At 40.3% G+C, this 26,011-nt stretch overlaps 2 protein-coding genes across 3 annotated transcripts in view; both read right to left on the minus strand.

Moving 5' to 3' along the window:
* The window catches only part of LOC128376772 (kelch-like protein 29), a 211,363-nt gene extending 208,147 nt beyond the window's left edge, over positions 1 to 3,216 (minus strand). For both annotated transcript variants that reach the window (XM_053336620.1, XM_053336621.1), the window contains exon 1: positions 3,024 to 3,216. The gene's annotated coding sequence lies outside the window, so the exon portion shown is untranslated. The remainder of the gene's footprint in view (positions 1 to 3,023) is intronic.
* A 12,606-nt stretch (positions 3,217 to 15,822) lies between these two features.
* On the minus strand, positions 15,823 to 23,447 carry trib2 (tribbles pseudokinase 2). Its single transcript, XM_053336929.1, has 3 exons — positions 22,002 to 23,447; positions 20,150 to 20,442; positions 15,823 to 17,795 (listed from the first exon to the last, which is right to left on the minus strand). The coding sequence occupies exons 1-3, from the start codon at positions 22,269 to 22,271 to the stop codon at positions 17,321 to 17,323; spliced, it is 1,038 nt and encodes a 345-aa protein (XP_053192904.1). The 5' UTR covers positions 22,272 to 23,447; the 3' UTR covers positions 15,823 to 17,320.
* Positions 23,448 to 26,011: the final 2,564 nt, after the last annotated feature.

Genomic DNA, 26,011 nt, shown 5'->3' on the forward strand with positions numbered 1-26,011 from the left:
CCATGTTATGCTGTCGCTCTGGAGCTTGTTTTCTGCTCCTTTGTTGAGGAAATAACGTTCTTTTAGCTGCGTGTACTCGGGAGTGGGCGACTTGTCATTGCAGGGGTGTTTTGTTGTGAAATGTGTTGTGGTTGAAGGAGGCAGCTAGCTGTCTCATTAGCTGCACAGCTAATATCTGCAGGGCGTTTCTGGTTGGATAACACTGTTTTTGTTATGTCGTTACGCTGGTCATTTGTTGATGTTAGTGGGAGAGAGGTAAGGCACTCTGGGGTGTAAAAACAACTTCCTTCCAACATCCTTAAATTTTTGGGGAAAAAACGGCCCAGGTCCTTCGTATTTAAATCAGTTCACAGGCTGTTACAGACAACCGAGAAAGTCAAGGAATTTTAATTGTAACATTACAACCCGTTCCCTCATTGGCAATACAAAAACAACATATGTAAATTTCTTCACAATTCTAACATATAGTATCTTTAATATTTATATTATTTTACCAATGTCTTTCTTCCCTATCTGTCACTACAGATTATTAAATTAATTAATAAATATTTTTTTCCCGCTCAATCAATTGAAAATGTCCTATACAAAATTACAAAAACAACTTCTGCTGTGCATACTCAGATTGCACACTTAATTCAAATGGAGTGTGATTTCCTAATGTATGGAAGCTGATCATTGTATCTACACTCTGTATAGTCAATAACTACAAGAGCTTTGCTCATGCTCATTAATTAATTTTTGCTGTCATTTTGAATTGATCTTGACCACTACAGTTGCATTACAGGTAAACTAAACACAGAATAACTCCAACACTTTTTCAACTTAAGGGAAAAATGGAGTCCATCATCTAGTAAAAGCATAAACATGCACAATTGGTCTTCATTTTGATTGGGGGCAGGCTGGTTCAGGTTGGTCTTGTAATATCCACTGCTCAACTGGAATCAGTGTAATTGCCGGCTACTGTCACACATTTATATTTTGCTTTGGTGAGCCAGTGCAGATAAACAGAAGCATTATGTGTGCATTCTTTAAAAAAAAAAAAAAAAAAAAAAGAAACAGAAAGGAGACAGTGGAAATGGCTCCATCTCATCTGGGCTGCCGCCTTGCACAGCCGAGGCACCATTATGTTTATGTGACTGCTGTTACACGGAAACACTCGGGGCCTGGCTTTCCATGGTCATGTTTGTAGAGAAGCCTGGCACAGCTTCTGCTCTCTGGACTCCTTTTAAACTATAGTATATCACCAGAGGCAAAACCAGTGGATCAAAATTCACCCAAGTGCAAGAATATGGAGCATTTCATCTGTCCTACCTCCTTCTTCTGTCTGCTATGAAAGCCTGCTTTTCTGGAAAATGGGGAGGAATTTAAAAAAGAAAGAAAAACGGCCTCAAGCAACAGTATTGTAATTTGCTGACCATAACAACAGGAATCGTTTTTCACTTGGCCTTTAATAATAGGATAAATGTCTCGGGGTTATTTCTAAATGAATTCTTCAGGCCAAATCGGGTCCCCAGGCCAAAGCAAATCATGTTTGATATAGAAGGATTATCCGTGATTGGGTTTATTGCAAAGAAGCTTGTGACAAACTAGAGAAACCACAATACTTCCACAGAGGTGAGTCCTGCCTGTCAATAAGGCTATGTAGCTCAACACACACTCACACACACACCTCTCTATATTGCTGCTGATGCTGCTGCGTAATCATCCACCTACAGTGACTGGTTACTCTAAATATGCAGAGCCAATTCTCTGTCATACACGGCAGATGAGGCGAGAAGACCCTGCTAAATGGCCCCAGCTTTGAGGCAAAAGCATTGTCTTACCTCATCGAGTGCAGAGCTGTTGAGAGAGGACTAGGACTAAAGCCCTTAATCCCCGCCTTGATTCACAATAGCCTGCTAGGTTTTCAAATGTCATCAGTGGGGAAGTGTGTCCTGCTCTTTCCCCACATGTTCTCGTTAATACAATAACAACGCCAGGGTACACCTATTTAAGAATATAAGACAAGGGGGGCTGTACACCTATTTATCTTTATAAAAATAGCCGAGGCATCTAAACAGGCAGGGGAGTTTATAATAAATCAGGCTAAATATGAACTACAGATGAGATGTAATTGGGATCAGCTTCCTCCATTCATCAATATGTTCAGCCAAATAAAAACAGTGCTTGTCATAGGAAAAGTGGCAGCGGATATCTTAATAGGTGGATTCATCAGTAGAGTGCCCCTCACCACCGGTGCTCTACTTCACAGTCAAGGGTGCACTGTAACAACACATGGGACGTGTGATGTGTAATGCTTTGTTGCCTGGAGGATGAGTCTTACGCTGTGTAGGCTACAAGTAATATACATCTGTAGAAAACAATAATATGATTTTATAGATACACTAACAGGCATGGCAGCGTGCACAAGTACAAACACTAAGTACAATAGAGCCGCAGAGTGCGGTTCAAATATAATTGGTGCACTTGATATTTATGGAATTGTTTATTTTGGGAAAGTATACAAACACTGTGTGAGTGTAACATATGTTAATATTAGCGTACCAATTGCTTTATTTTGCGTGATAATTTACTCACCATTAAAGGTTTTATGTCATAAAAAAATAGTTTTTAATACTGTAACACTCATCGTACAATTAAAGGGTGTTTTTTAAATGTTTTTATAAGAATTTAGCTGCGACTGTCACCAGCTGTTAGTCCCAGGTTGCTGAGCTTTTAACCGGTCGTTAGTGTACTACTCATGAATGGTATTAAACTAACCTGTTCGGTATCTGTCAAAAGGTTTGAGATGAGAAGTTATTTCCCTCATGCAGGAGCGCTTGCGCACAACGTGCGCGTCGCAAACACCATTTGGTAGGCTATGGTCCTCCACTAAGGGGTAGCAGTGAAACTGATGATACTCCTCTCATTCATTCGTGATAGGACAAGTGCCCGTGTGCCGTTTAAACTCCTGCCTGACACAAAGCACGTCAAAATTAAGCCTGCAAAGAGTCAGCGTGGCGACTGTTTCCATGAGCGCTTACCTCCCGGCCGCTGGCTGCTCCTGTCCCCCGGCGTTTGTCCTTGTTTCGCTACGGCGCTGCTTATGTATGAATGCTGTCTTTATCCCGCAAAGACTGCTGTTGCATTTTACAGCAAGAGGAACAACACTGTGCACTGGTGGCGGCTGTGTGCTGGTCGGTCAGTGGCCTGTCTGTGCTCGCCTCTGCACGTCACCAAGTGGAGTGGACAGGACTTGGCAGACGCGTCTTTCTGTCCTCGCTGCGCGGCGGCGGATCTAGGATGTAAGCGACTGCTTGGAGGGACTGGCACACCGTGTGGCCACTTTACTCCCGATGCTGCTCCTCCCCTTTCACTTTGCTTTCCTCACACAAGCCCTACAGCGCCTCCCACCCGCCACTGTGCGCAACTGCATGTACCTGCTGCGCTTTATTCACACTGAAGCATTAGTATGGACAATCCAGCCGTTCTTAAAAGAGAGTCCTGGGTTCATCAGGTCCACATTTGGTGACATTTGTATTCATTCTCTAGATGTACAAGGAGAGAATGTATAACTAGGCAACTGTTATTGAACACCCTCTTGCAGTAAAAAACTATTTCAATAGGCTATGAAAAAGGGCTCCAGTAAACATTTTCACAAGGCTTTCACCTGGTCAAAATTTCCCCAAAAAGAGCTCTACCACAGGTTTTTTTCATTGATGAGCACTGCTACTTTTTCATCCTACCTGTTAGTTAAGAGCTGGTAATTGCAATCACTTTGATCCTGATTGTAAATCAGCCCCTGATTAGATGGCTCGAATGAAAATCAACAGGGCCCTCTCTAGCTGGATCCAAATCGTCTTAAAATCAATGCTGTTTTTGCTTTCCAGGCCTCTTTTCCCGGAACACAATGAGGAATGAGATGTGGTCAAGCCAAGATGTGAAAGAAGAATAATGAAGTCAGGAAAAGAACTGTGCCATTAAGAGAGTCCACTTATACAATTGGTTGTTCAATTGTGGCATCAGAGAAAAACTCTTTTAAACATTGTCTTGGCAAGCAATTTTGTTTTGAACTAGCCTCATGATCATCTGCATCTTTCATGAATGGTGATGTGGAAAACAAGACCTGAGACCCCATTTTTAAAACATTTAGATAGTTCGACCAGCTCTTATCTCGGCTGCATCTTAAATACTGGTGCGTCAATTGACTCAGTCAAGAACCCTGTAATCCAAAGATTTTTGTCTGGGTTGGAGCTTTAAATACTGTCCACTTCTTACAGCCCCCTCTAAAGCATTCCACTTGATGCTTAGGACTATTTTTGCTTACCTGACAGCTCATCACCCTATCAGTGAAACATGAATACAGAATCCATTAGTCCATTGGTTTATTTTGTTATATTCCTGTACAGCCCCTGCATATCCTTGGTACACTCACACAGGTGTTGTCACTTATTTTTGCTTGATTAGACCTCCTCTCATAACTGTGTGGGCGTGTACATTGTGTTTGATTGACAGCTCTATCAATTCCACGATGACAGAGGACAACTTTATTGTTCATATTAGTGGATAGAGTTTGTCAACATCATGTAATGTCCTGTATAGTGCCACTCCTTCAACCAGCAAGGGTCTAATGAGCCTGAACTGAATACACCTGTGTTAAAACTTAACAGCATGAGTATAATACAATATAATAACAGTACACACTGATTTTGTTTTTCAATTCAATTGGCCTTTTTATGAAAACTTTTTCATATAAACTTTTCACAGTAGGAAAATCACAGGTATAAATAATAAAATTGATAATGGCTCAATTCCAATTAACTGCCTCAGTCTGAGTCCTGGCATTGTGTATGCTGGCTCACAGTCACACTGCCATGGCTTATTGGGACACTTGAATTGAACAGACTAGAGTCCTCATTAATGTTATTAGTAACACTTCAGTTTCTCCTACTCCAAATCAAAATGTCTGCTGTGAAAAAGCCCTGTGTAATGATGAGAAACAAAACAGTCAATTGGTAGCAAAGCATATCTGATCTTGAGTTCCTTTTTTATCACATGCAACAAGCATCACATGTTTCAACTAATGACCTGATTCTCCCCACTGTTGTAACACTTGGCAAACACATACCAGAAAGTAGGAGCAGGTTCAGTAACAGCTCATGGATGCTTTTCAGTACATGGCGTCAGGTATTATTTCCTAATTCCTACTTCCTTCAGCTGCTGCATTACAATTGCATTACCACTCTTTTGATGATTCATCCCTAATCACGTTCTGCAGGGGAAAGAATATCCCCAGTATTACCAATCCTGTTCTTATAAGACACTCCTGAAATAATGATAACATCTAGTAAAAGAATACAGACAGTTTGACACACATATGCGTATGTATGTGACTATCATTAAATAATCACTCATTCAGACTGGTTTTGAAATTTAGGCTGTACTCTAGTCTAGAAAATGCAAAATAATGCTTTAAAACACTTGCTCTTAGCAGTGTATACAAGTTAATTTATGCACTCCAAAATGCTCAAGTAAAATACTTGAGTGCGCTCCACTCCTGACACATCCAGCGTTGCATCAAAATGTCACACTTGGCAGAATAGATAGTGGGCCTTATCAGGGGTCAAATTCTATTTTGCAGTCATTTCAGAAGTGTTTCAGCTGTGCCTTTCAGCCATGGCAGCATGTGAGATGGTGTGCAACGGTGTGTACTAATTTTGCGTTGAGCACAGTGAGCCAGCAGGTGCTATGTTGAATTTTTTTTTTTTAAAGTATTTTACATTGTACACATAAAAGACCGTTATCTGATATTTTGGTTTTATGGAAGTGCTCGCCCAGAAGAAAATTAGTATTATGCTCAATGATGTAGCAAGCTCTGCGGGAACATTTGATGATAGGCTTACATTTTATAATATGACTCAGAAATCAGGAAGAGAAAAAAAATGGGAATGAGGAGGGTGGTTCAGTACAACTCCACAGTCAATGGCAGCCCATACAAAGTCTGTAAGATGCAAGGAACAACAATGGGCCATTGTGATTTGATAATTAACAAAATTGTAGTGTGTCTGTATCTGCAGTGAAAGCAAAGAGATAACCTAAGACTATTTTGTAATATAAAAGGTTTTATATTAGGATAAAACAGAATGACATGATGATTTTAAAAGGGCAAAAGTAATTTAAGTATTTTTAATGTCTGTGTTGAATTTAAGGAGAAAAAAACAGTAAATAGACAAACTTACAAGAAGTTGTGATATTAATTAAAAATGAAACTGGAAGCAGCATTTATGTAGGTGTGTTGAAACGTGTTTTGTTTATCTTTCACAGGTTAGCGAACATTTGCTACAGTGCCAGGTTTTCTTCAGGGCACTTTGTTACTCATGCCCTTTACTACAGTATTTTAGTCTGTAAACAACAGTAATTGGACTCAAGGGGCAGTGCGCAAAAACAACTATGTGTTTAACTGTCATTTCATCTTGCTGTTCATGGATGTATTTTCTGTATAATAGAAAAGGCACAGGGAAAAAATCTATTGAATTAGTTCGATTGAAATAAAAAAATTAAAAAAAGATTGCTTTGTGCCCTCCATGCATAAGTTTTGTGTCTACTAGAGTTTTTTTAATAGTTTTAAAGGAGTCTGACAACTACAATAACTTTGTGTTAAAACTAGTAAAACCAGAGAACCTGTTCTTTTCTTGGCTGATGTCCTCATTCACTTCCACAGACTATCGATCAGCTTTTATGTATCCAATATTTATGTCAGGCTATATATCATCCTGGTTGCACTTTGACACCAGTGCCACTTCTCATACCAGCTGTGCCAGGGTCACCTCGCTGTATGTACCAGTGTATATCATTGTCAAACAGGCTTGTTTGCAACTTTCTGTGATTCTAGTAGTTTGCAATATTGGTGTAAAAAGGGTGTGGAATAAAATTAAGGATGTTGTAGGCTTCCCACATGCAGGTCAATATATGAACTCCAGGTCAGGGGAAGCTGAGATTTGAAAAATGCAATGTGTTAATTGTAAACCTTGCATAGATAAGCTTAATGATATTCTAAACACCCAGATTTATTGTATGAAATAATTTTTTCAAACATCAGAGGATGGTGCATAATGTTTATCCTCATGTTGATAAAAAAAAAAAAAAGGAAAATCATTCATTGTAATTATCTTTACTGTCCATGTGGAAATTATGTTCTTCATAGTCAATTTTACAAGCTTTGTAAATTGCGTATACTGTAGTTGAGTTGATTAAGTATAACAGAGGACCCACCTCTGTGTGGGAGACTCGTGTTGGCTGTGTTGTTTTAAGTAGAACTGCAGAAAAGGGTGAGTCAACACATGTATCCTATTAGAAGGAAATGAAGCAGACAGAGAGTCTGTGTGTATCCATTATGGAAATCCATATCTGTCTGGAAATGAAACAGCATAAGTTCAGTCTCTGAATGACTACTTCCTTGCAAATTATAATGTGAGCACCAAGTACTGAGCTTTTTTTTTTTAATGTTAAATTTAATTTTTTTAATCATTTGCTATGATTCTCTGATCAGCCTTGGAAAATCAATTCATGTTAGCATCCTGAACAAGGCACATTTGGGCATCTTCAGAAAAAGATTTGCAGCAAAAAACACACATTTGGTGAAACAAAATTTATATTCAGGATAACTCACCCTGTGAAGAAGAGTGGAGCAGCAATGCCAAGTTTTCTGATATGCAAATGTTGTTAAAGGAGGGCCTTTTGGTGGAAGTACTTGGCCAGCATTAAATCACAAAGACATTTATGCTGCTCAGCCCTGAAACTATCAAAGTATTTTATTGTCTTGTCTTTGTTTAACAGATTTTTTGATGTAAAATATTTATACTGTCTAACAGGTTGGTTCTTCCTTCTTTGAGCTTGTCAGTGACTATAGAAGATTACAACATGGTTGAACGGTTGCTATTGTTGCAGTGATGTTCAAGTGGCTTTTTATATGGATGGAATGTGAATTAAATTGCCAGTATTATGACAATAACCCTGCAAATTGATCACAATGTCTCTTAATGCCAGAAGGCTTGGCAGTTTAACGCGTAAAGAGCAACTAGCAATTGTATTGTTACATTCCTTCTCCACCATAGATGCCTGGAAACCAAAACAATTAACAGGACTATTTCTGTAGAGATGACCACAAACTCACACTCTTACTGCCGCAGATGGCAAAAGGCTCTCTTCCAATTAACAAGTCTAATTACATCGCAACTCTGCAGAGTTGTCTGGCGTTCATTTTGTCTGATTGTCGGTGTGGTGTGCGTGTGTGTGTACAAGTGTTTATCAGAGAGTGTGAATTTAAAAACACAGCCGAATAATAAGCGGGGTTAAAGGATCAAATATTATTTCTTACTTGGCTTTGTAATTTGCACAAAGAAGACTCTTAACTAAAACTGAAACTCTTAACAGGCTTCAGTGTTCATTTGAATTCTAAAAGGCAAGTCCACCAAAATTCACCATAATTTTTTTCACTGTATTTTCCAAATTGTATCTTGTTTTTTCACGTTGGTACCAAAGTTGGTACATGACAATTCAGTTGTTAACTGGCTATATGATAAAAACAAAATGGCTGCCATTAACAAATCCGAAGAAGCTATCATTAATATTTCATATTAATAATGGCTTCTGTGACTACTTGGCAGCCTGACTCTGTATTTCCCCTCAGCTCTGTATTATTTGGCAGCTTTCAACAAATTTTTGGATTTCAAACCTGCAACTTGACTACTTTGGTTAACTCTTACTGTCATCATTTTTGGGCCACAGCAGGTAACTGTTTTCAGCTCAGATACCACTTCTTCCATATTTAGTGGTGACAGCAATTGTTTCTTTGCATTCATGAAATGTATTTATTTTGATCAAATTAAGGCTACACAGGTAGCATGGTTTATCACATACACATGTGGCTGTTTAACTATGGGTTTGGACTGAATGGGTATACCAAATTTTACTGATGTACAGTAATAACCATCAGTCATTTGCTGCCATGCAGGATGTAGGCCTAACATCTCCCGACTGCCTTACTGAAAAGGTAAACTAAGCCTGAACAAAAACTAGACGCTGCACGCTTCAGGGGTTTTATCTAAAATGAGTCCATGTTGTTTTCTCCTTTCTCACTCTTCTCTTGTACCTCAGTAAGGCACAAAACAACCTGTTTCACCCAATTATCTCTCCCACAGGGCACAGTCAGGCAATTTGGCTCAGTCAAGACTCTGATTCATTGAGCCAGATGATTTAAAGCTTTTGGGGGCCACAAGTCAGCCCACCAGGACTGAAACTGCTCTGTGATTCTCAGTTGATATTTAGCAGCGCATGTTGCTCCACTAAAACTTGCAGAGACATAAAGAGCTTGTTATTTCATGTGTTATTGTTGCTCTTTGAAAAACGTTTGAGAACAATAACATGAGTATTTAATGTGTTTTTAGACATTTTATACGACATGAAGTAACACAACTAACCCATACTGACATTTGAATGCATCTACAAAGTGCTGTTGATGAGGCTGACATAATCTCTTAGTAACCAACAAAGATGATCTGCAGAGAGGCAAACACAATGTCCTTGACAAACATAGAGGTAATTATCACAAACATTAGGCCCCATAAAGCTGATAATTGCATACATGCCTGAGGTCTTCAGAGAACTGCACTTCCAATTACTGTATGAGCTTTATTATTCAGTCACATAAAAAGTCAATGCTTCATATTAAGCCTGCAGTCAATATGAAGTTGTCCTTGTATGAGTGGCGCCTATACCAACCACAGATGTCAGGGCCAATGAAACAGTCCACCGTGGCTTTATTGTTGTGTTAAGCCATTTGTGTGGAAAAATGACAAATGAACCAAGGAAATACCTTCTGTAAAGTGTGAAAATACTGTGTGATCGCCCTTCTGCTCCAACCAACTTCGCCTATAAACACTGCTTAAAGCCATTAATGGTTGATCAATGCGTCAAGTCACTCTGGATTGTTGTAATTAGAAAACAATGCCCCAAAAAGCTATTTTAAGTCATGCGCTATCAGTGAGAAAAGCAACAGAGAGGATAATTGGGTATTGACAAAAGAGTGTGAAAAGCAAAGACAGCATGCAAGACCACTCTCCAATTTACTCTGTCATCTTGAGGCTCTGATTATGCTGTTTACTGACCAGATAATTGGGGCAATGTTTGACAAAAACAAACATTTTAGGGCGAACCTTCGAATATGAGCAACTTGCATAAAAATATTCCAAACACTTAATTGGGATGATGCTTCCCTAGTTCCTGCAACTGTTTGTGAGGCCTGACACACTCATTACTTCCTGGCTCCCTGGAGTTTAATGTACTGTTATTCATTGGGCTGAACAATTTTTAAAAGCATAGGGGTTTTTCATGCTTTCTGGGGTGTAAACTGATACTAAACATCTTGTTAAGAGTTAATTACCAGATTAGCGTTATCAAGGTTTGTGCTTCTGCCACATATACATTTTAGGGACATTGAGCAATTCATTTTCTTTTAGTTTGGAATCAGATTCATAGACAAGGTGGTTAAGTTTGTAAATAGCAGATTATGTAATGCAGGAAGAAAATGCACAGTTTCAGGTGGTATTTGAACCCTAGCAGTTCTCAGTGATATTTATAGCATGCAAATGATCTCATTTGGCTATCAAGACATAGATAAACGGTCCCTTAAACACATAGGTATACTGTATGTAAACTGCATGTTTATCTTTGTACACTGTTAAAATTTAACAATGTTTTACCTGAAAGAACAGAACATCAAATGAAACTAAATTCAAAAATTTCCAAGTTTTCTATTAACAACTTCCACCCAAAAACTCTGTTGCTGAGTGCCATCTAGTGTTGAAAACTATTTTTTTTTAATATTTTACTTTTTCCAGCACTGTAGTTGTGTCTATTTAATACTCTACTGTGTTTAATGTGCTACTATGTTTTTGAGATGCATGATTTGGAAGAGGTCTGTGTTTATATATATACACATATATATATATATATATATATATATATATATATATATATATATATATATATATATAAACACAGACCTATTAAAGAAAAGGTGGCACCTGCCCCCAAAAATTAATAATTGAAGAGCTGTTAAGTGGAGGAAAATTGTTAATACTCTAGAACACTGAATTAAAAGTTATGCACTCATGCAAGAATAAAGCTTTCTAGTTCACATATGACTCATATATTCACCTGACTGCATCCCAGGCTCCTCGTCGTCTCCGTTGCTCAGTGGGTTTAGTTACCCGGAGCCAGTCAGCAGTATCCTCATGGCTGGATGGAAGACAACAGAGGCCATCTGTTGTCTGTGTGTTTTCTTTGGTGCCCTGCCACAAAACTCTGCCAGAACACCCAAGGGTACCCATGTGCACTGCGCTGCGCCTGGGGACCGGCTCACTGAAGCACCTTTATAGCCTACTGGCCTCATTGGGGGACGCCTGTATTCTGCCAAAGCCCAAACACAATCGCAGCGGTGTTTGAAAAGGGCCTTGTTGTAGCAGGATCGTTACACAACCATGCCATTAACCTTAATTGGAGCAGCTTGGTGGAACACAGAAAAACTTTCAGAGCTCTGAAACAGTGGTGTTGTTCCCCTGAGTTACATAAAATCGAAACTGATCTCGGGCTTAGTTAATTGAATTGCAGAATACTTATATTCCTGCTTAGGAGCTGAGGAGTAAGTGAAAAGTAAGTGCTATACAACAAGACATCATTCCCTGTCTTCTCTTGACAGACTGCCAAGGCCATTACATAACAGAAAGCTATAATTTGGTGTGACAAAGCTATTCCCTGTTCCCCCTACTTCTAAGAAAACATAATGACTCCACTGGGTTAATTTCCATATTGGTTGTGATTGGGTGTAGGCCAGGAAACACACACTTAAGAATATACATTAAGGGACAAGGGGAAAGTTCTCATTAAAACTTAAAACTCCTAGTTTGTTTGTTTATTCACCTGTTAACAAAACTAATTTAGCTTCAAGGCTGAGTAAACATGTTAATATGAACTTACCCTACAGCACAGTTCCTGTAACACTGAAAGAAAGGTTTTGAGAGTGGTCTGCTTATTCAAGACACATCTTCAAACATATAAGAGGGTGTATCCTCAGATTTTAGCTTTCTTTCCCATTTTATCAGACTGTTTGGTCTATCTATCTCATAAAGGACTACAATCTAGATAGCATCCTTTTCATCAGAGAAATAACCCACAGTACTTCCTCACTAAATCTGTTATGTCATACCCATATTAAGCTCCACAGATTGAATTTCAAAACTGCACATGTTTTGGAAACGGCAGGGCAGCTAACATCTTTGAAATGTAAATTTACGACCAGAAATGTCTTTGTCGCATAGTTAATCTTCCATTTTGTCTTAAGGGACCAGAACGTGCGTTGGTTTGTCTTCCTGAGGATACTAGACAAACACAGAAAAAAGAGGAAAAACAAACTCAGGACTTGAATAGTTTTCCCCCAACTTACTGTAATAGCGAAGGCTCTGTCCTCCTGGTGTTACAATAAGCTGCAAACACACATCAATTATTTAGCTCAAACAGAACCAGAGTCTGAGATGTTTTTTACTGTGTTTTCTAAGTCTTGAAATGGTTTGTGAATGTCAACAGCTTTCACCGTCAGCTTGACAGATTGTGGAAATGCACAGTACTGAATGAATAGTGTAAACATGAGATGAATCATTCCTGTCAACAGGCAGTACAAACAAGCAGGGGAGGAAATGTGGCTGTCTGCAGTTCTGATCTTGGCTTGCACCTGCCTTTAAATCTCTATTTCACAACCAGTAATGACTTGAAAACTAGAATTTTCTGAATTTCTAAACTCAGTCAGATTCTATCGAAACTGTAACAGTTGTGCTGTTTGCCTAGGGAGTGTTGTTTACGCAGTGAAGCTGCCACTGCCACTTTGTGTACTCAGCAGAAGCTCTCTAATTACTCAAAGTCCTAATTGCACATTACAGAGATCGAAACTAATTCAAATGCGAGCCTGCAATCAAAGCCTTTGAATATAAAAGTTTACATACATACAGTGATGCAAATATTATAGAAATCATTGTTAATCTGTTTGATTAACAGTTCACAAACAAAACATGATTAACTTCTAAAATATTGTTAATATTCTAGTTTGAGCTGAGAATGCTACAATCAGCTTCAACTCCTTCAACTTCCACAGTTTGATTGCATTTTCTATGAAGTCTCCCTTTATAGGGTTCATAAGCTGTAACAAATAGCTTTATTAATGATTACAAGTATTTACTAATAATTTATAGATCAATTACAAGCCAATAATAATATCAATAGCTGGGTTTCCAGGTTGTTGAATCATAAATGAAGTCTTTACCAAAAAGTGTGTTTGTCACCTTCTTATAGCCCATCAGCAAAAGTGTGTGAGTCATCTTTAATCATAAATGTTCAATGTTAACAAATAGTCAGCCTGCAGGTCTGAGATCAAATCGTCAATTTTGAGGTTTTCATGATGAATTAAAGAACTAAAAAGACAACAAATAACATCAACCACAACCTGGAAACCAAAAACCTTTATAATTGGTGTCTCAGAAAATGACAGTCACATTTGATGCATAATAAATATGATGATAAGATACTGAAATTATATTTATTATTATGTATTTTTCTTAACATAATTTTGAATGAAGGCCTATTCCTTTATTGCATTTTTAACAACCGAAACTCGGAAAACATACATGAAAGGCATACACATTTCAAATGTTAAATGTTAAATTTATAATAAGCAATATATGTCATACTATATGCAAATAGATTTTAGATGAAACCAACAGAGAGAAAAAAACAATGCATTTTTAAAGAGTAAATAATCATCCTAAATAACATAAAAAGTAAACAGTGAAAATCATAGATACAAGTCAGTAAGTCTATAGAGGATCTGTGTAGTCAAGGATCTGCACCTGTACCTGCAGTCAAGGGGAATTAACAAGAGTAAATGGACAATTAGTGGTTAACATGGTGGTAATCATATTTATTAATATTTCAGTTTCTGCTCAGGATAAAGTGATTTATAAAAGGTGACCATATTTTATAGAACTTACCCTCCCATTCTTTTAATTAATATTTAATTTTCTCTAAATCTGTATGCATCATTACTTCTCTCATTCAATTTGCATGAATATGAGCCGATGCCTACTTCTAGCTGAGTAATATTTATCTGTATGCCTGAAGGACTAATTACTTTTAATTAAATATTTTTACAGTGTGGTATTTGTACCACTGTCACTTCCACCATTGTTGCCACTAGATGTCAGGCTAGCACCCAGTACAGTAACTCCATTTTATGAGGGTCATAAGGGCCACTGAGCTCTCTGTTGATGTTCTTGCATTCTTCATCATGAAATTGATTTGCCATTTTTTCGGGTGTGTCCTGTTCAAAAAATGCTGACAAAAATCTGAATACACAGCAGCACAGTGATCCATCAAGTTCAATTTGGATAACAAAGAAACTGGGAACCTTTTGGTGTAGCTGCCAGAACATATGGTTGACCTTAAAACCTTGTCATAGTAAATCATTTTCAGTGATAACTTCTTATTTATTGCCACACAGATCAGATATCATTGCGTGCCAAAAGACAATCATTTATCCTTTATTTAAAAGAGAGATAGGGAGTATTTGGGCTATTACAACAGCCGTCTGCCTTGTCTGATAGAGACAAGGCTTTAATCAGGATTACCCTGCATGAACATGACAGGTGGAAGAGCTGTGGGCACACATACACACAGAGACACGTGTGCACAGATGGAGGCCCACCAACACACATGTCCCAGCTTTGTATTAATGTAATCTGAAGTGATTTTTCCTCCTCTGAGGGACTCAAAGACAGGGCGATGTCAGTAGAGTACGAGGAGGTCAGCTAGCCGTAAAGAACTACAATATAACAGAACAGAAAAAGAAGAGATTGCCACTGAGGGCCTCTCATGAGAGTGCCACCAGGAAAAATATTTGACTGAAGAGCTTTTCCTAGTGCCTCATGTGTCCAATCACTTAGCTGGAGTGGGACTGACAGAGCAGTTCAGATGGAGCAAAAGCTTCTTTTTTTTCTTCCTTTGCGCATTTGAAATCTATTCAAGTTCTGTCTGTGATTGCAATCTCATGATGAACTGGAGAAGTGCTTTTGTTAGGGCACAGGCTGAGTGAAAAATAATTATTTTTTATATATAGCTGTATGAAATGGACACAGAGCTGAAACCACTGATGAATAGCTTTCTCAGATATGGCAGAAAAGGATTCCTTTGATAAGCCATCACAACACATTTTCCGGATCATACCATTGAGATCTCAGTGGCCATCTTTTGACTTTGGATCATGTGAGGTTTTTATTAGGTATATTGGAGGAGATAACATCATTGATGATATAATAAATATTTCTCAGAGCACAATGAGGTATAATTCTTCATGTTGACTAGTGGATTTTTATTTTTGTGCTGTTTAAGTGTATGGAAAATAACATCAAACTCCAGCAGCAGTTCACAATTTATTTACTGAATAAATTTTGGACAAAACACCAGAATCTGTTACGATACAATCAGAACATCTGAGGCAGATATCCCACCATGCACCACCCCCCTCCATGAAACAAAAGGACTAAACATTAGCACCAAATCAGCACCAACTTAAATAAAAGGTAGCTCTGTCTACAAAAACAATAAAAGCAATAGTTGTTTTTTTTTATTATTGAAAAGCAACTCAGAAAGTAGCAAATTGAGAATTTTCATGTTTTTAACTTTTCTTAAAAAACAAGCACCCTCCCACCCATCCCCAACCCCCTCCCCCCCCCCCCCCTGCTAGGCAGGCTATAGCATTCATGGGGCACATGCCAATGACTAGATAAAAACACAAATTCAAGTAACATTGAGATACGACAAAACATGTCCACTGGTACCCATTCCGAGCATGATCGTTTCACAGAACCTACGCAGGCAGTAGAAAACTAACATGAGGTCCTGGAGTGAGCATGTCATAGCAATACTATCACTGAATATCTCGTATCAAGTTTTTAAAAAGAAATGAGGGAGACCGGGTGGCATGGGGCTGTCGGGCACAGGAATACTGGCACAGAAGATATTGTGTTTATTCTAAAACTTCAGACAGACATTTCCCTCTTTGCGCCTGTCCTGTGTCAAGATATTGCCTACATCATACATGAAAAAGGAATCTCTGAATAAAGAAAAACCCTGCAATGTAGTTTTAAATATATATATTTATATTTATTTATATATATATATTTATATATAGATAGCTGTTACAATTTAAATAAATGTTGCGTCCTCGTTCCTACGACCGAAGAATGAATTTAAATAAGAGGAAGCTAATTTTAAGAGGGTGAATCATCCATTCACCTAACACATCAAGTGCACGATGCCATGTTTATAGGCTTACCAAGAAAACTGTTTAAGATTGAGGTTTAGGGAGTGATATTAAAGCAGCAGTAACAAAAAAAAATTGGAATAGCTTAAAAACAAAAACAAAATGAGAAAAGACTGTTCATATAAGTAATGTTACTGACAAATGAATGTGTGGTAAAGGCTTAAGAGACTGAGGAGGCAGAAACAAATAAGTTAATGAAAACAAGGCCGTCAAGGAGTTAAGTGACTATGTCAGAAATTTCAATAATGTAGAATTTGAAACAAATGAGAGATGACAAAACAAAACTTAACCACGAAACAAAGACGAGGTCAAACATGTTGATGATTATTATGACAAAAAAAAAGCCTATGCTTCTCCATTTCTTACGCAATGGTCCCAGGTCAGGGATATCCACCTTGTATTAGTCAAACAACAGAACGTAGGTTTGTGATTTCTGACCCTGGATCTGTGGCTTTTAATTGGTGCCACCTAAAGCTATGACTAAAAACAGAACCTGTAAGAAAAGGTGTGGTGTTGCAGTTTGTAAGTTCATCTTGACTTGTTCTCCTTGGTTTCCTGTGTTCATATGTCCCTTCATGCTTCCCATAGTGTCAAAAACGGTGAATGTGTCTACTGTTATGAGCACCACATCAAACCAAACAGATCCAAAAGAACATTTGCTACATTGTTTGCAACTTGCATGTCTGGTGACAACATCCCAGAGTGGGAGGTGCAACACCAGGTGATGTATAGATGCCATTTGTCATGCCAGGCTCAAGGTTTTCCATGAAATGGTGGAAAAGGAAACAGGATGGAAACACCTTTATTATGAGTGACAAATGTTCACCTATTAATCTCTAAACTACTGTTTTTGGCTCTGCTGTGAGCGTGGTGAGCCGACCGTGGTGGAGTCGTCCGTTTGTGCTTGGTGTTTGCTCAGCTGAAGAACTGCTCCAGCTCCTCCTCCATGTTCACCTCAGGCACCATCTGCTCCTGCTCTCTTTCTCCTCTACCATGTACCGCAGCGCCCCCTAGAGCCCCGGAGGAGGCAAACCAGGGGTGCTCCAGAATCTCCCGAGAGGTGAGGCGCTCTGCGGGCTCCCGGCGGAGAATTGAGCGGATCAGGCACTTGGCCTTGGGTGTGAGCGTCTCTGGGATGTTGAAGTGGCCCCTGCGGATTTTGCTGAACAGAGAGCCAGGCTCAACGTCATGGAAAGGGTAGCGCCCCACAAGGATGGTATACAGCATGACCCCCAGACTCCAGACGTCAGCTGCCTTCCCCGAATAGCTGCCGTTAGCATTGAGGATCTCAGGACTGACATAGGCTGGGCAGCCATGTTTGTCTGACAGGGAGTCATCATGACCATCCAGGATGTATGTGTCCTCAAGGCTCTCCAGCTTCACTAGGCTTCTGTAGACACAAGAAGAATACATTGAACATGATGATACCACTTTACAAATCATGGACACGGATTCATCTGATAATGTGAATGTCGTTACGAGATCCTTGCTATCACAGTTTCAATCTCTGGATGACAGCAAGCAAAACTCTATCTGTGTTTCTGGTACACTAAAATCAAATTTGAGACAACTGGGCAATAAAGCAGAATAGAGACTCAAGTGGGGCAATTTGCTCTGATTTACATCTTAAGTGTTTTAGATCCCTTGCTTTTGGATGTCAGAGGAGGTAGTAATGCTCTTGGCTTAAGTTTGACATTTCCTTTCACTTAGATAAAAGCCCAGCCAAAAGCATTGACGTACAAATAGAAAAGAACTCCACAATTCAAAAGTAACACAATTATGGGTGACTGATCGTCTTCATGCATTGAACTGTTTGGCTTTGCAAATTCAAGGACCAGACATGGCAAATTTTCTTCTACTCTCACCTCAAAATAGCATCTATTTGGACTCTAGTCTAAACCACACAATAGCAACTATGATAATAATCGCTGCTTGGTCAGATTGTAAAGAATTCAGAGAGGCTCAGGAAAGAATATTTTCCATGTGCATGGTTAAGAGAGGCTGTGCAAATGCTGCCATCTGTGTGTGAGGTCCACGAGACAAAGAGCCAGAGTGTGTGATGCTATCTGCTGGGAGCCACTAGGAAAAAAAAAAGAAACTAAGAAGCACTGGCTCTAGACAGATTCAAGTGTATGATGTATTTTTGCCATCTGTGACACGTGCAAACACTACACTCATGAGTTCACTGTCAGTAGGCATTTGCCTTCATTAAAATGCTGTACAGTTTTCACATTTTCATATCAGAAGACTTCTATTGTATCATTGAGCTAAATGCCAATTGTTCCTCTGTAAGATAAAGAGTAATGTGCTTATTTAAATACAGCTCATTATTGGCTGGATAACAGCTCATTCGGAGGACATGCACAAACCTGCAATTAAAGTTCAGAGGGCTTAGAAATACAACAAAAGACTTAGCCCAGTTTTTAATGTATCTTTCTTTATTAAAGCTAAAAGGGGATTTAAAATGTGTGGTGATCTTAAAATGTCTCATGAGCTTGGTAGAGCCCTGTTGAAGAGATCAACAGGGCCCGTTTAAGTAGCTCTGCTGTGTTGGATTCCCCTCGAGGCTAACCTTTGACCAGTGCTCTTTAAACAGGCTGCTGTTTGGTCAAAGGCTAACAGCAGTATGACAAAATGGGGTCAGGAATTCAACACATGCTGTGGAAGCCTGCTCAGGTATCATTTTATGTCTCATCTTTTTCCTTCCCTTCTCTATGTGTTCACCATAGCCTTTTGTCACACTGTTGGGTTCAAGCCAGCACAGATCTGCGTGTCAGTCTGTAAAGCAGCTTTATCTTCTTGTCTTTGTACACTCGTGCCCACTGAGCAAGCACTGAAGAGGTGAAGGGATTCTTGACAGGCAGTATAGTAAATGTGACCTAATACTGTCCTGCACCATCACTCTTAAAATTCACCCGACATCAATCATTTAATGGGAGGGGGAATAGGCATCCCAGCCCATGAGCAGTCTAGTGAGACATTCAAGGTCATTGGACTCGTACTGAATATGTGAGTCAGCTCAACTTCCCTTTTCCACAGTTAGCGCCAAAGAATGACGTCATGCACTAGGATAGAGGGCACCGAGGTGCAGCCTGTGCCTCTGCCATTAGGTGTTAGATAAGAACTAGCTGGGGAGGTCTCCCAGAGCAGCACAGAACTAGTCGTAACTGTTAGCAATGACCTTAAGGAATAGGGTCAATAAAAGGTTCTTAATCTGAATCGACATCTATCAAAAGAACATTTTTAAATATTGTTCATTAATAAAAATGGTCCATACAGGTTGCTGTGGCAACAGACGCCTGGATTTCAATAAGTGCAGTTTTCAAATGCTACCACCAGGGGTCAGTACTATGCACCACAAGTCTGAACATAATGCTTTCTCCTGCTGATCACTACAGAAGTGCATCAGTAGTAAAGGCTCGACTTACTCGATCATCTGTCATGCAAAAGCTAGTCCTGGTAATTTCAAGTGTCACATATAACCTACTAAACCATGTGCATGCAAAAAGCTAGGTAGACACAAAGAGCTTATGTTTCCTGTAATCTGCATAACATCTGGGAGAGGCATGTCAGTCTTGTACAGTCTCAGTTTACACAATCCTTGGTGTAAGCTAAGACATGACACAGATATTACTCACAGGGTTGTAATATCACATACAACATTCACGTACGAAACAGAGAATAAATGCCAAAGTGCACAGCAACAGTCAAGGTTCAACAGATTATGGTTTCACCAGAACTCACCTGTCCTCATTCTTGAAGACAAATTTCCTCAGTTTGAGGTCACGGAGGACCAGTCCGTTGTCGTGGCAATGTGCCACAGCCGAGGCTATCTGATAGAAGAGTCTGGCAGCTTCGTCCTCCCGCAACTTCTTGCAGGTTCGGACAAAAGAGTGCATGTCGCCATAGCTTCTCTCGAAGAACACATATGCTCGCGTCTCCCCAAGCAATATCTCCAGAATTTGGTTAATATGCTGGTGCTGGCCCAGGGCAAAGTAGGCTGCCAGTGACTCCTGGTAGCGGCCAATGTCAAAAACCTGCAATTATAAGAAAGGGAAGCATTTACTGTATATTTCTAGTCTATACTGCAGCCAATTAGCCATTTTCTCATCTTGGATGACTGCAACTATCTCATTAGGTTGTTTTGCTGTCAAGATCTTAGGGTGAAAACATGTGGCAAAGATTCAGATTTTTCCATTTCCCGCAGTGGAGACACACAATTAAATCAAATTGAAGGAGCTTCAAATTATCCTTTAATTAAGTCAAATGTGAGCAATTCACCACATTCTTGTGTCACCAAACTTGCGTTCACTCTTTTGGCAGAGGGAACAAGGTTACATAGAGGGGGAGTGAAAGCATCATGTTAGTGAACGGTATTGTACTGCAGCCTGGGGTTGCAGTGTCTCTTTTGTTTCCATAGTAACCCCCCGATTGACTTTCAGTACAACCAGTTCAGGTGAGAGGGTTTTCTCTGCTCGCAGTCACTACAAATACACCCCACAGCTCTAGGGATTTCAAGTTGTGAGCTGGGCTTCCAGCTTGGCAGGACTGATCAATTCTAGAAGTGGAGATTGATTGGTAGTGTATTGGAAAAAAAGGCGCAAAACAGATGAGGTCAAACAGCAGTTACCTCACATGCTGTGCCAAAGGCCATTCATTTGTTATTGCCATGACGAAACATTATCTAAAGTTAAAAGGTACAGGTTATTGGATATGCTGTGCCTTATGAGTCCAATGGTGCATGTAAGCATTGTCTCAATTCTTCAAACCACTTAAGCCTGATTTCATCTGGAATGCCCCTCAGGGACAACCCCTCTGCCCTAATAATCAGTAACACACAATGTAGACTATAAAAAGGTGGTGAGGAAAGGCCACGGGTCTGTCATCGATCTTAAGGGAATTGTGATTTCATTTTTATGGAGAGAGGGGTCAATGCTGGAGCCAATGTCACAGCAGCTCGCAGAACTTGTAAAGTTCCCTGGCCTCTATGTGCTTTTCTCTCAATTGCAACTGACCTGAAACAGTACTCAGACCACTAATATTTGATGCAAACGGTGTAATATGAGCGTGCTTATATCCACCCACATATAAAACCACGGGTGAAAAAATACAAGCTATAGCATTACACTATGAGAGAGAAAAGGCCAGGGTAAGCGAGAATAGCACCGAGAGCAGTGTGTGCATGGTTACTCACTCCTTTGTCAACGTTACATCATGCAATCCAAACCATGCAGCCCGCCCCATTCACTTTTTCCATTAGGCTCCTCTGCCAGCTCTCTATTTACAATTCAGGCAATTATTAAAAAGTTGAGTGAGGGTGGACTTGCAATAGCCAGGCCAGTTGAGACTTAACACATTGGTATTTATCTGTACAGTATGTTCTGCACACTGGGGAATGAAATGTGCACTCAAATTAACACATAAGCATGCATGTTGCAATGAATGCAAAAGGCGAGGAGCACTTTATTTGCTTTGAAATGTGTAATTTTCCACAGCTTACCCTCATTTTAAAAGCAGGGCAGAGGAAGGTAGGGGTTTTATAAATGCTATTTTGGGAACACAGAGGTAGGATACGTCTACCACATTGCCTACTAACCTTACATACGAGCTCTTCCCCGCTGTGCAGGTGGGCGGCTCTGAAAACGTGGTCTCCCTCCAGTGGCTCCAACAAAAGGTAGTCCCCGATGCGGGAGATACAGTGCGAGGAGTCCGGGGTCTCCGGCGGGCTGGGGGACCCGAGGTTGGGACTGAAACTCTGATGAGACTCTGTAGTCCTTAAGCAAGACAATTCTTCGAAATCGTGCGATTTGTGCCGCGATCTCCCATAACGTGAAATGTTAATTGGATTTGACCTCTGTATGTTCATGAGGAATGGTGTAATAACTCCACAAAATCGTGGGGGGAGGGGGGGTATGGGGGGGGGGGGGGACTTCCTCCTCCTTGTTCTACTCCTCCTCCTCTCACTTATGGGGCACCACTTTGTTGCAGCCTCAGTGCAATGTCACAAATTGTCCAACACTTCAAATTAACCTCTAATGAAAATTTAAAAAGAAAAAAAAAAGAAAAAAACAGATCTGCTGATTTAACTCCAAATTTCAGCTGGAGAATATGGCAGACTATCAACAGGCAAAGTTGGTTTTTATAAGACAAAAAGAAAAAAGAGGGTAGGAGGAGGGGGGGTCTTTGATTTTCCTTGCTTAGTTTAACTGTTCATTTGCCCCCTTTGTTTTCCCATTCAAGAGATAAAGGCCAGGCTAAAACTGAATAATTACTGACCCGAGTCGACAAAAAAAATCTATGCTGCAATTTCATGAACGATAGCAGTGAGAGCAGCGACGATAAAACTGCAACAAAGCCCAACAAAAGTCAGCTTTTACAATGAATGAAGAGCTATACCCCCACAGCTTGTTTGCTAGCTTATCTCACCAGTTAATGGTAATGGCACGTTTCATAAAACGGAAACAAATGGATACAGCTTGCAGGCACAGGGGGAAAAAACTACAGAAGCAAAAGGAAAAATATATATATATAAAGCAAGTTTTGCAAGCTTATTATAGCTGCTGATATCGACAGACAAAATGATGGCTATAGCAGGTGCAAAGCTTGACTAGTTAGCTTCCTTTGCTAACTAGTACCAGGTCAGTGCACGGCCTTGTTCCCCAGGATCATATCCATGCACGGCGACTGTCATCTACCACATAAGGAGAAAACCTCATCCGGAAAAAGCAAAAAAACTGATGTGTAGCTCTTTGTGTGCGGGAGTCGACGTCCTCTCTCTTTCGCTTGGTCTAGTCCAATGGAAGAAAAAGTGTCGTCAGTCTTGTGTGTCTTGTCTTGATGCTGTAATCTGCTGGAAGGAAGGAAGGAAAGAAGAAGAAGAAGAAAAAAGGAAGGGACGGCCGGCCGACTTTCCCAGGCCTATCCCTTGGTTCAGCAGGACATCCTCTCTCTCCCGTGGTGCGCTGTGCTTCTTACGTGGCTGGGAATCTAGTCCATTCAGTGCGGAGCCGAGCTGCACACACTGCGCCTGTACAGATGGAGAGTGTTGCCTGCCTGCCTGCCTGCCTGACTGGCGGAGGGGGCTTCTCCACACACACACGCGCAAGCACGCACGCACGCACACATACACACACACATACACACACACAGACATACACACACACGAACATAGCGACCCGCCCCCTGACGTCACCCCCACGGCGAAACCTCATTGGCTGCCGAGCAGTGCAGTCATGTGAGAGCCATGTAGTGAGGCTACACCCCCACCCACCCCCCCATGAATCTATCACATGCTAGTAAATTGGATGGGGAGGAGGGGGTAGTGAGAGTATAGCTACTGTACGTACTGTGTTACAAATGTGTTTCCTCCTGAAATGTCATTCAAGGGAAACCGAGGGGGGGGATCCCGTTCTCACAATAGTATGAAGATTCATACCATGCAGCAGAGTACACGTTTACTTGCATCAAAATCAGTATGGTGTCATCCAAATGGAAACATATGCACCAATTGTGTTAAGCATTAGACTTTATGTATTTGATCATGAATATGCTCCAAATTTTCCCCTTTCAAATAGGTATGATGTAATCTGCTATTGATGTAACTCACGAGTGAATCATTCAAGTTTCTTGCAAGAACAGGTGAGCAAATTTACAATGGACACAACAAAGGCATGGTAGAGCACGATGAACAGATTACAAATGATGCAAAATGCATTCAAAATCCACTGAAAGGGTATTTTAAATTCATTGGTGCAGTGACTATCAGCTATCATGACTATTGTCAGATGTAAAAAGGTTTTTCATTACAATTTTTGTACAAAATGTGGGAAAAGGATCTTTAATGCCTAGGTTTTTATTAAAAAGTGGCACAAGTCTGTGTGCTTTTGAGACATCTCCAGTAACAAATTCCTGTCTTGCAGAGTTGTGCCTCTGTAATATATTACAAAAGCAAAGGACGGAAGAGGTTCATTATTCATTGTTCTTCCTAGATTACCAGGGGGTGTGACGGCAGGATTGTGCAATTCCATGTAGGAATCCGGGGCGGTGTGAGGAATGCTTGCAGCTGGACGCAAGACACTGACAGAAGTGTTCGATTTAACCTTTATTCCCCTGCTTGCAGGCAGTAGCAGTTCACACACGCATACAAAAACACACACTATTCTAAATCTTCATTTTTCACTGCCTGCCTGAATAAGCCCCCGCAACATGGAAATGCATTTTTCACACAGAGGCCTCTCATCTCAGAATGGTGGTTCACAGTTGCAGAATGTGGCTGCACCCACAAGCCTTTACATTGCAGTCCTCAAGCTTATGTGTATGTATGTTTCTAGGTTCTGTGATATAATCTCTGTGAGCCACCCACTTTATTCTCGGTTATAAAGCTAGAACATTCTTCACTTTACAATGGCTTTGCTTTTGTTTCACCCATTCAGTTGAGAACAATGTGAAAAAACAAACAAACACTGAGCTACGGAAATGTTGCAGGTTACACTCAGGAAAACACAGACTAATATACAGCAAGCCTACAGTACACATACCTCATTTGTGTGTCATGCCACTACATCTCTGCATTTGCCCATCGCTCTAACCCCAAATAGGGATTCTGCTAAGCCTCAACCACAGCTGTGCATGAATCAGAATAATAATCCCCAAAGATTCCTTTTGCCCTCATTCCATGATATACTGTGTGACTCATTCGCAGTGGAGAGCAGTACTCGAGAAAATCCATTGAGACTCATCAGCTCTCCAGACTCGCCTACACGCCAAGGAATAACGGCAGGCTGCCCCAGCAATGCCTTCCAGCGAGTGCTTATGACTGTGTGTGTATGTGTGTGTGTGTGTGTGCACACCACTGAAACAAGATGTGTCCTAGAAGAGCACAGAGGTCAATGAGGACGGGTAAGCATCTCTGAATCCCCGGAGTGGTGTTACTCACCAGCTTCCTAATAGGCTATGTTCCCCTGTAGTAAATGATCTAAAGTCAGTTTCCCTTGTAATGCTGAAAGTTACAGGACGGCCTTAGGGTTTGGCTCCACCAGGGGAATGTCATTTTCATCGTTGAGTGTTTTTCACAACGGTTGCAATCAAATGAAAGTTATTAGAATGCATTGTGAAAGCCAATGGAATGAGTGTTATATTCCTGCATTGTGCATTCTGAAATAGCCAATTTCCCACTGTCACATAGCAACGCAGCTAGCAAGCTCATGTTGACACCAGCAAGAATCAGAGCTGTCACAACTACACCCTGCGGGTAACTTCCACTGAGAAATTCAATCATATGCGAGAAGATAGATGCAGAGGCAGAAAAAAAAGGGCATAGGAGGAATGAGATCATTCAGTGAGAGGGAGAAGAGAATAGATGTGAGGAAGAGCGAGACAGGAGGACGGAGGATGGAAAAGCCGTCAGCAGGAGAACGTGATGAGTGGTGGAGAGAGTGAAAAAAGGAGGAGGAAAGAGGGATGAAAGTGACAGAAAGTGTTGTTGCTCCCCAACGTCTTCTTTGGAAAACAAGGGAAATACTTTCTGTCAGCTCAGGAGCTGCCAGCTGGACAATTTTTTAAAAGTTGGACATTCAACTTTAAAGTGGAAAACATGTTTAATACAGA

This window comes from Scomber japonicus, chromosome 17, assembly GCF_027409825.1.
Source record: "Scomber japonicus isolate fScoJap1 chromosome 17, fScoJap1.pri, whole genome shotgun sequence".
NCBI classification, from domain to species: Eukaryota; Metazoa; Chordata; class Actinopteri; order Scombriformes; family Scombridae; genus Scomber; species Scomber japonicus.

Excerpts from the sequence above, each read along its gene's own strand:
- trib2 (XM_053336929.1), bottom strand. The coding sequence starts at position 22,271 with ATGAACATACAGAGGTCAAATCCAATTAACATTTCACGTTATGGGAGA. Across the intron at positions 20,443-22,001 it reads GGGAAGAGCTCGTATGTAAG|GTTTTTGACATTGGCCGCTA; the intron begins GTTAGTAGGCAA and ends TTATAATTGCAG. Across the intron at positions 17,796-20,149 it reads GTCTTCAAGAATGAGGACAG|AAGCCTAGTGAAGCTGGAGA; the intron begins GTGAGTTCTGGT and ends TTGTGTCTACAG.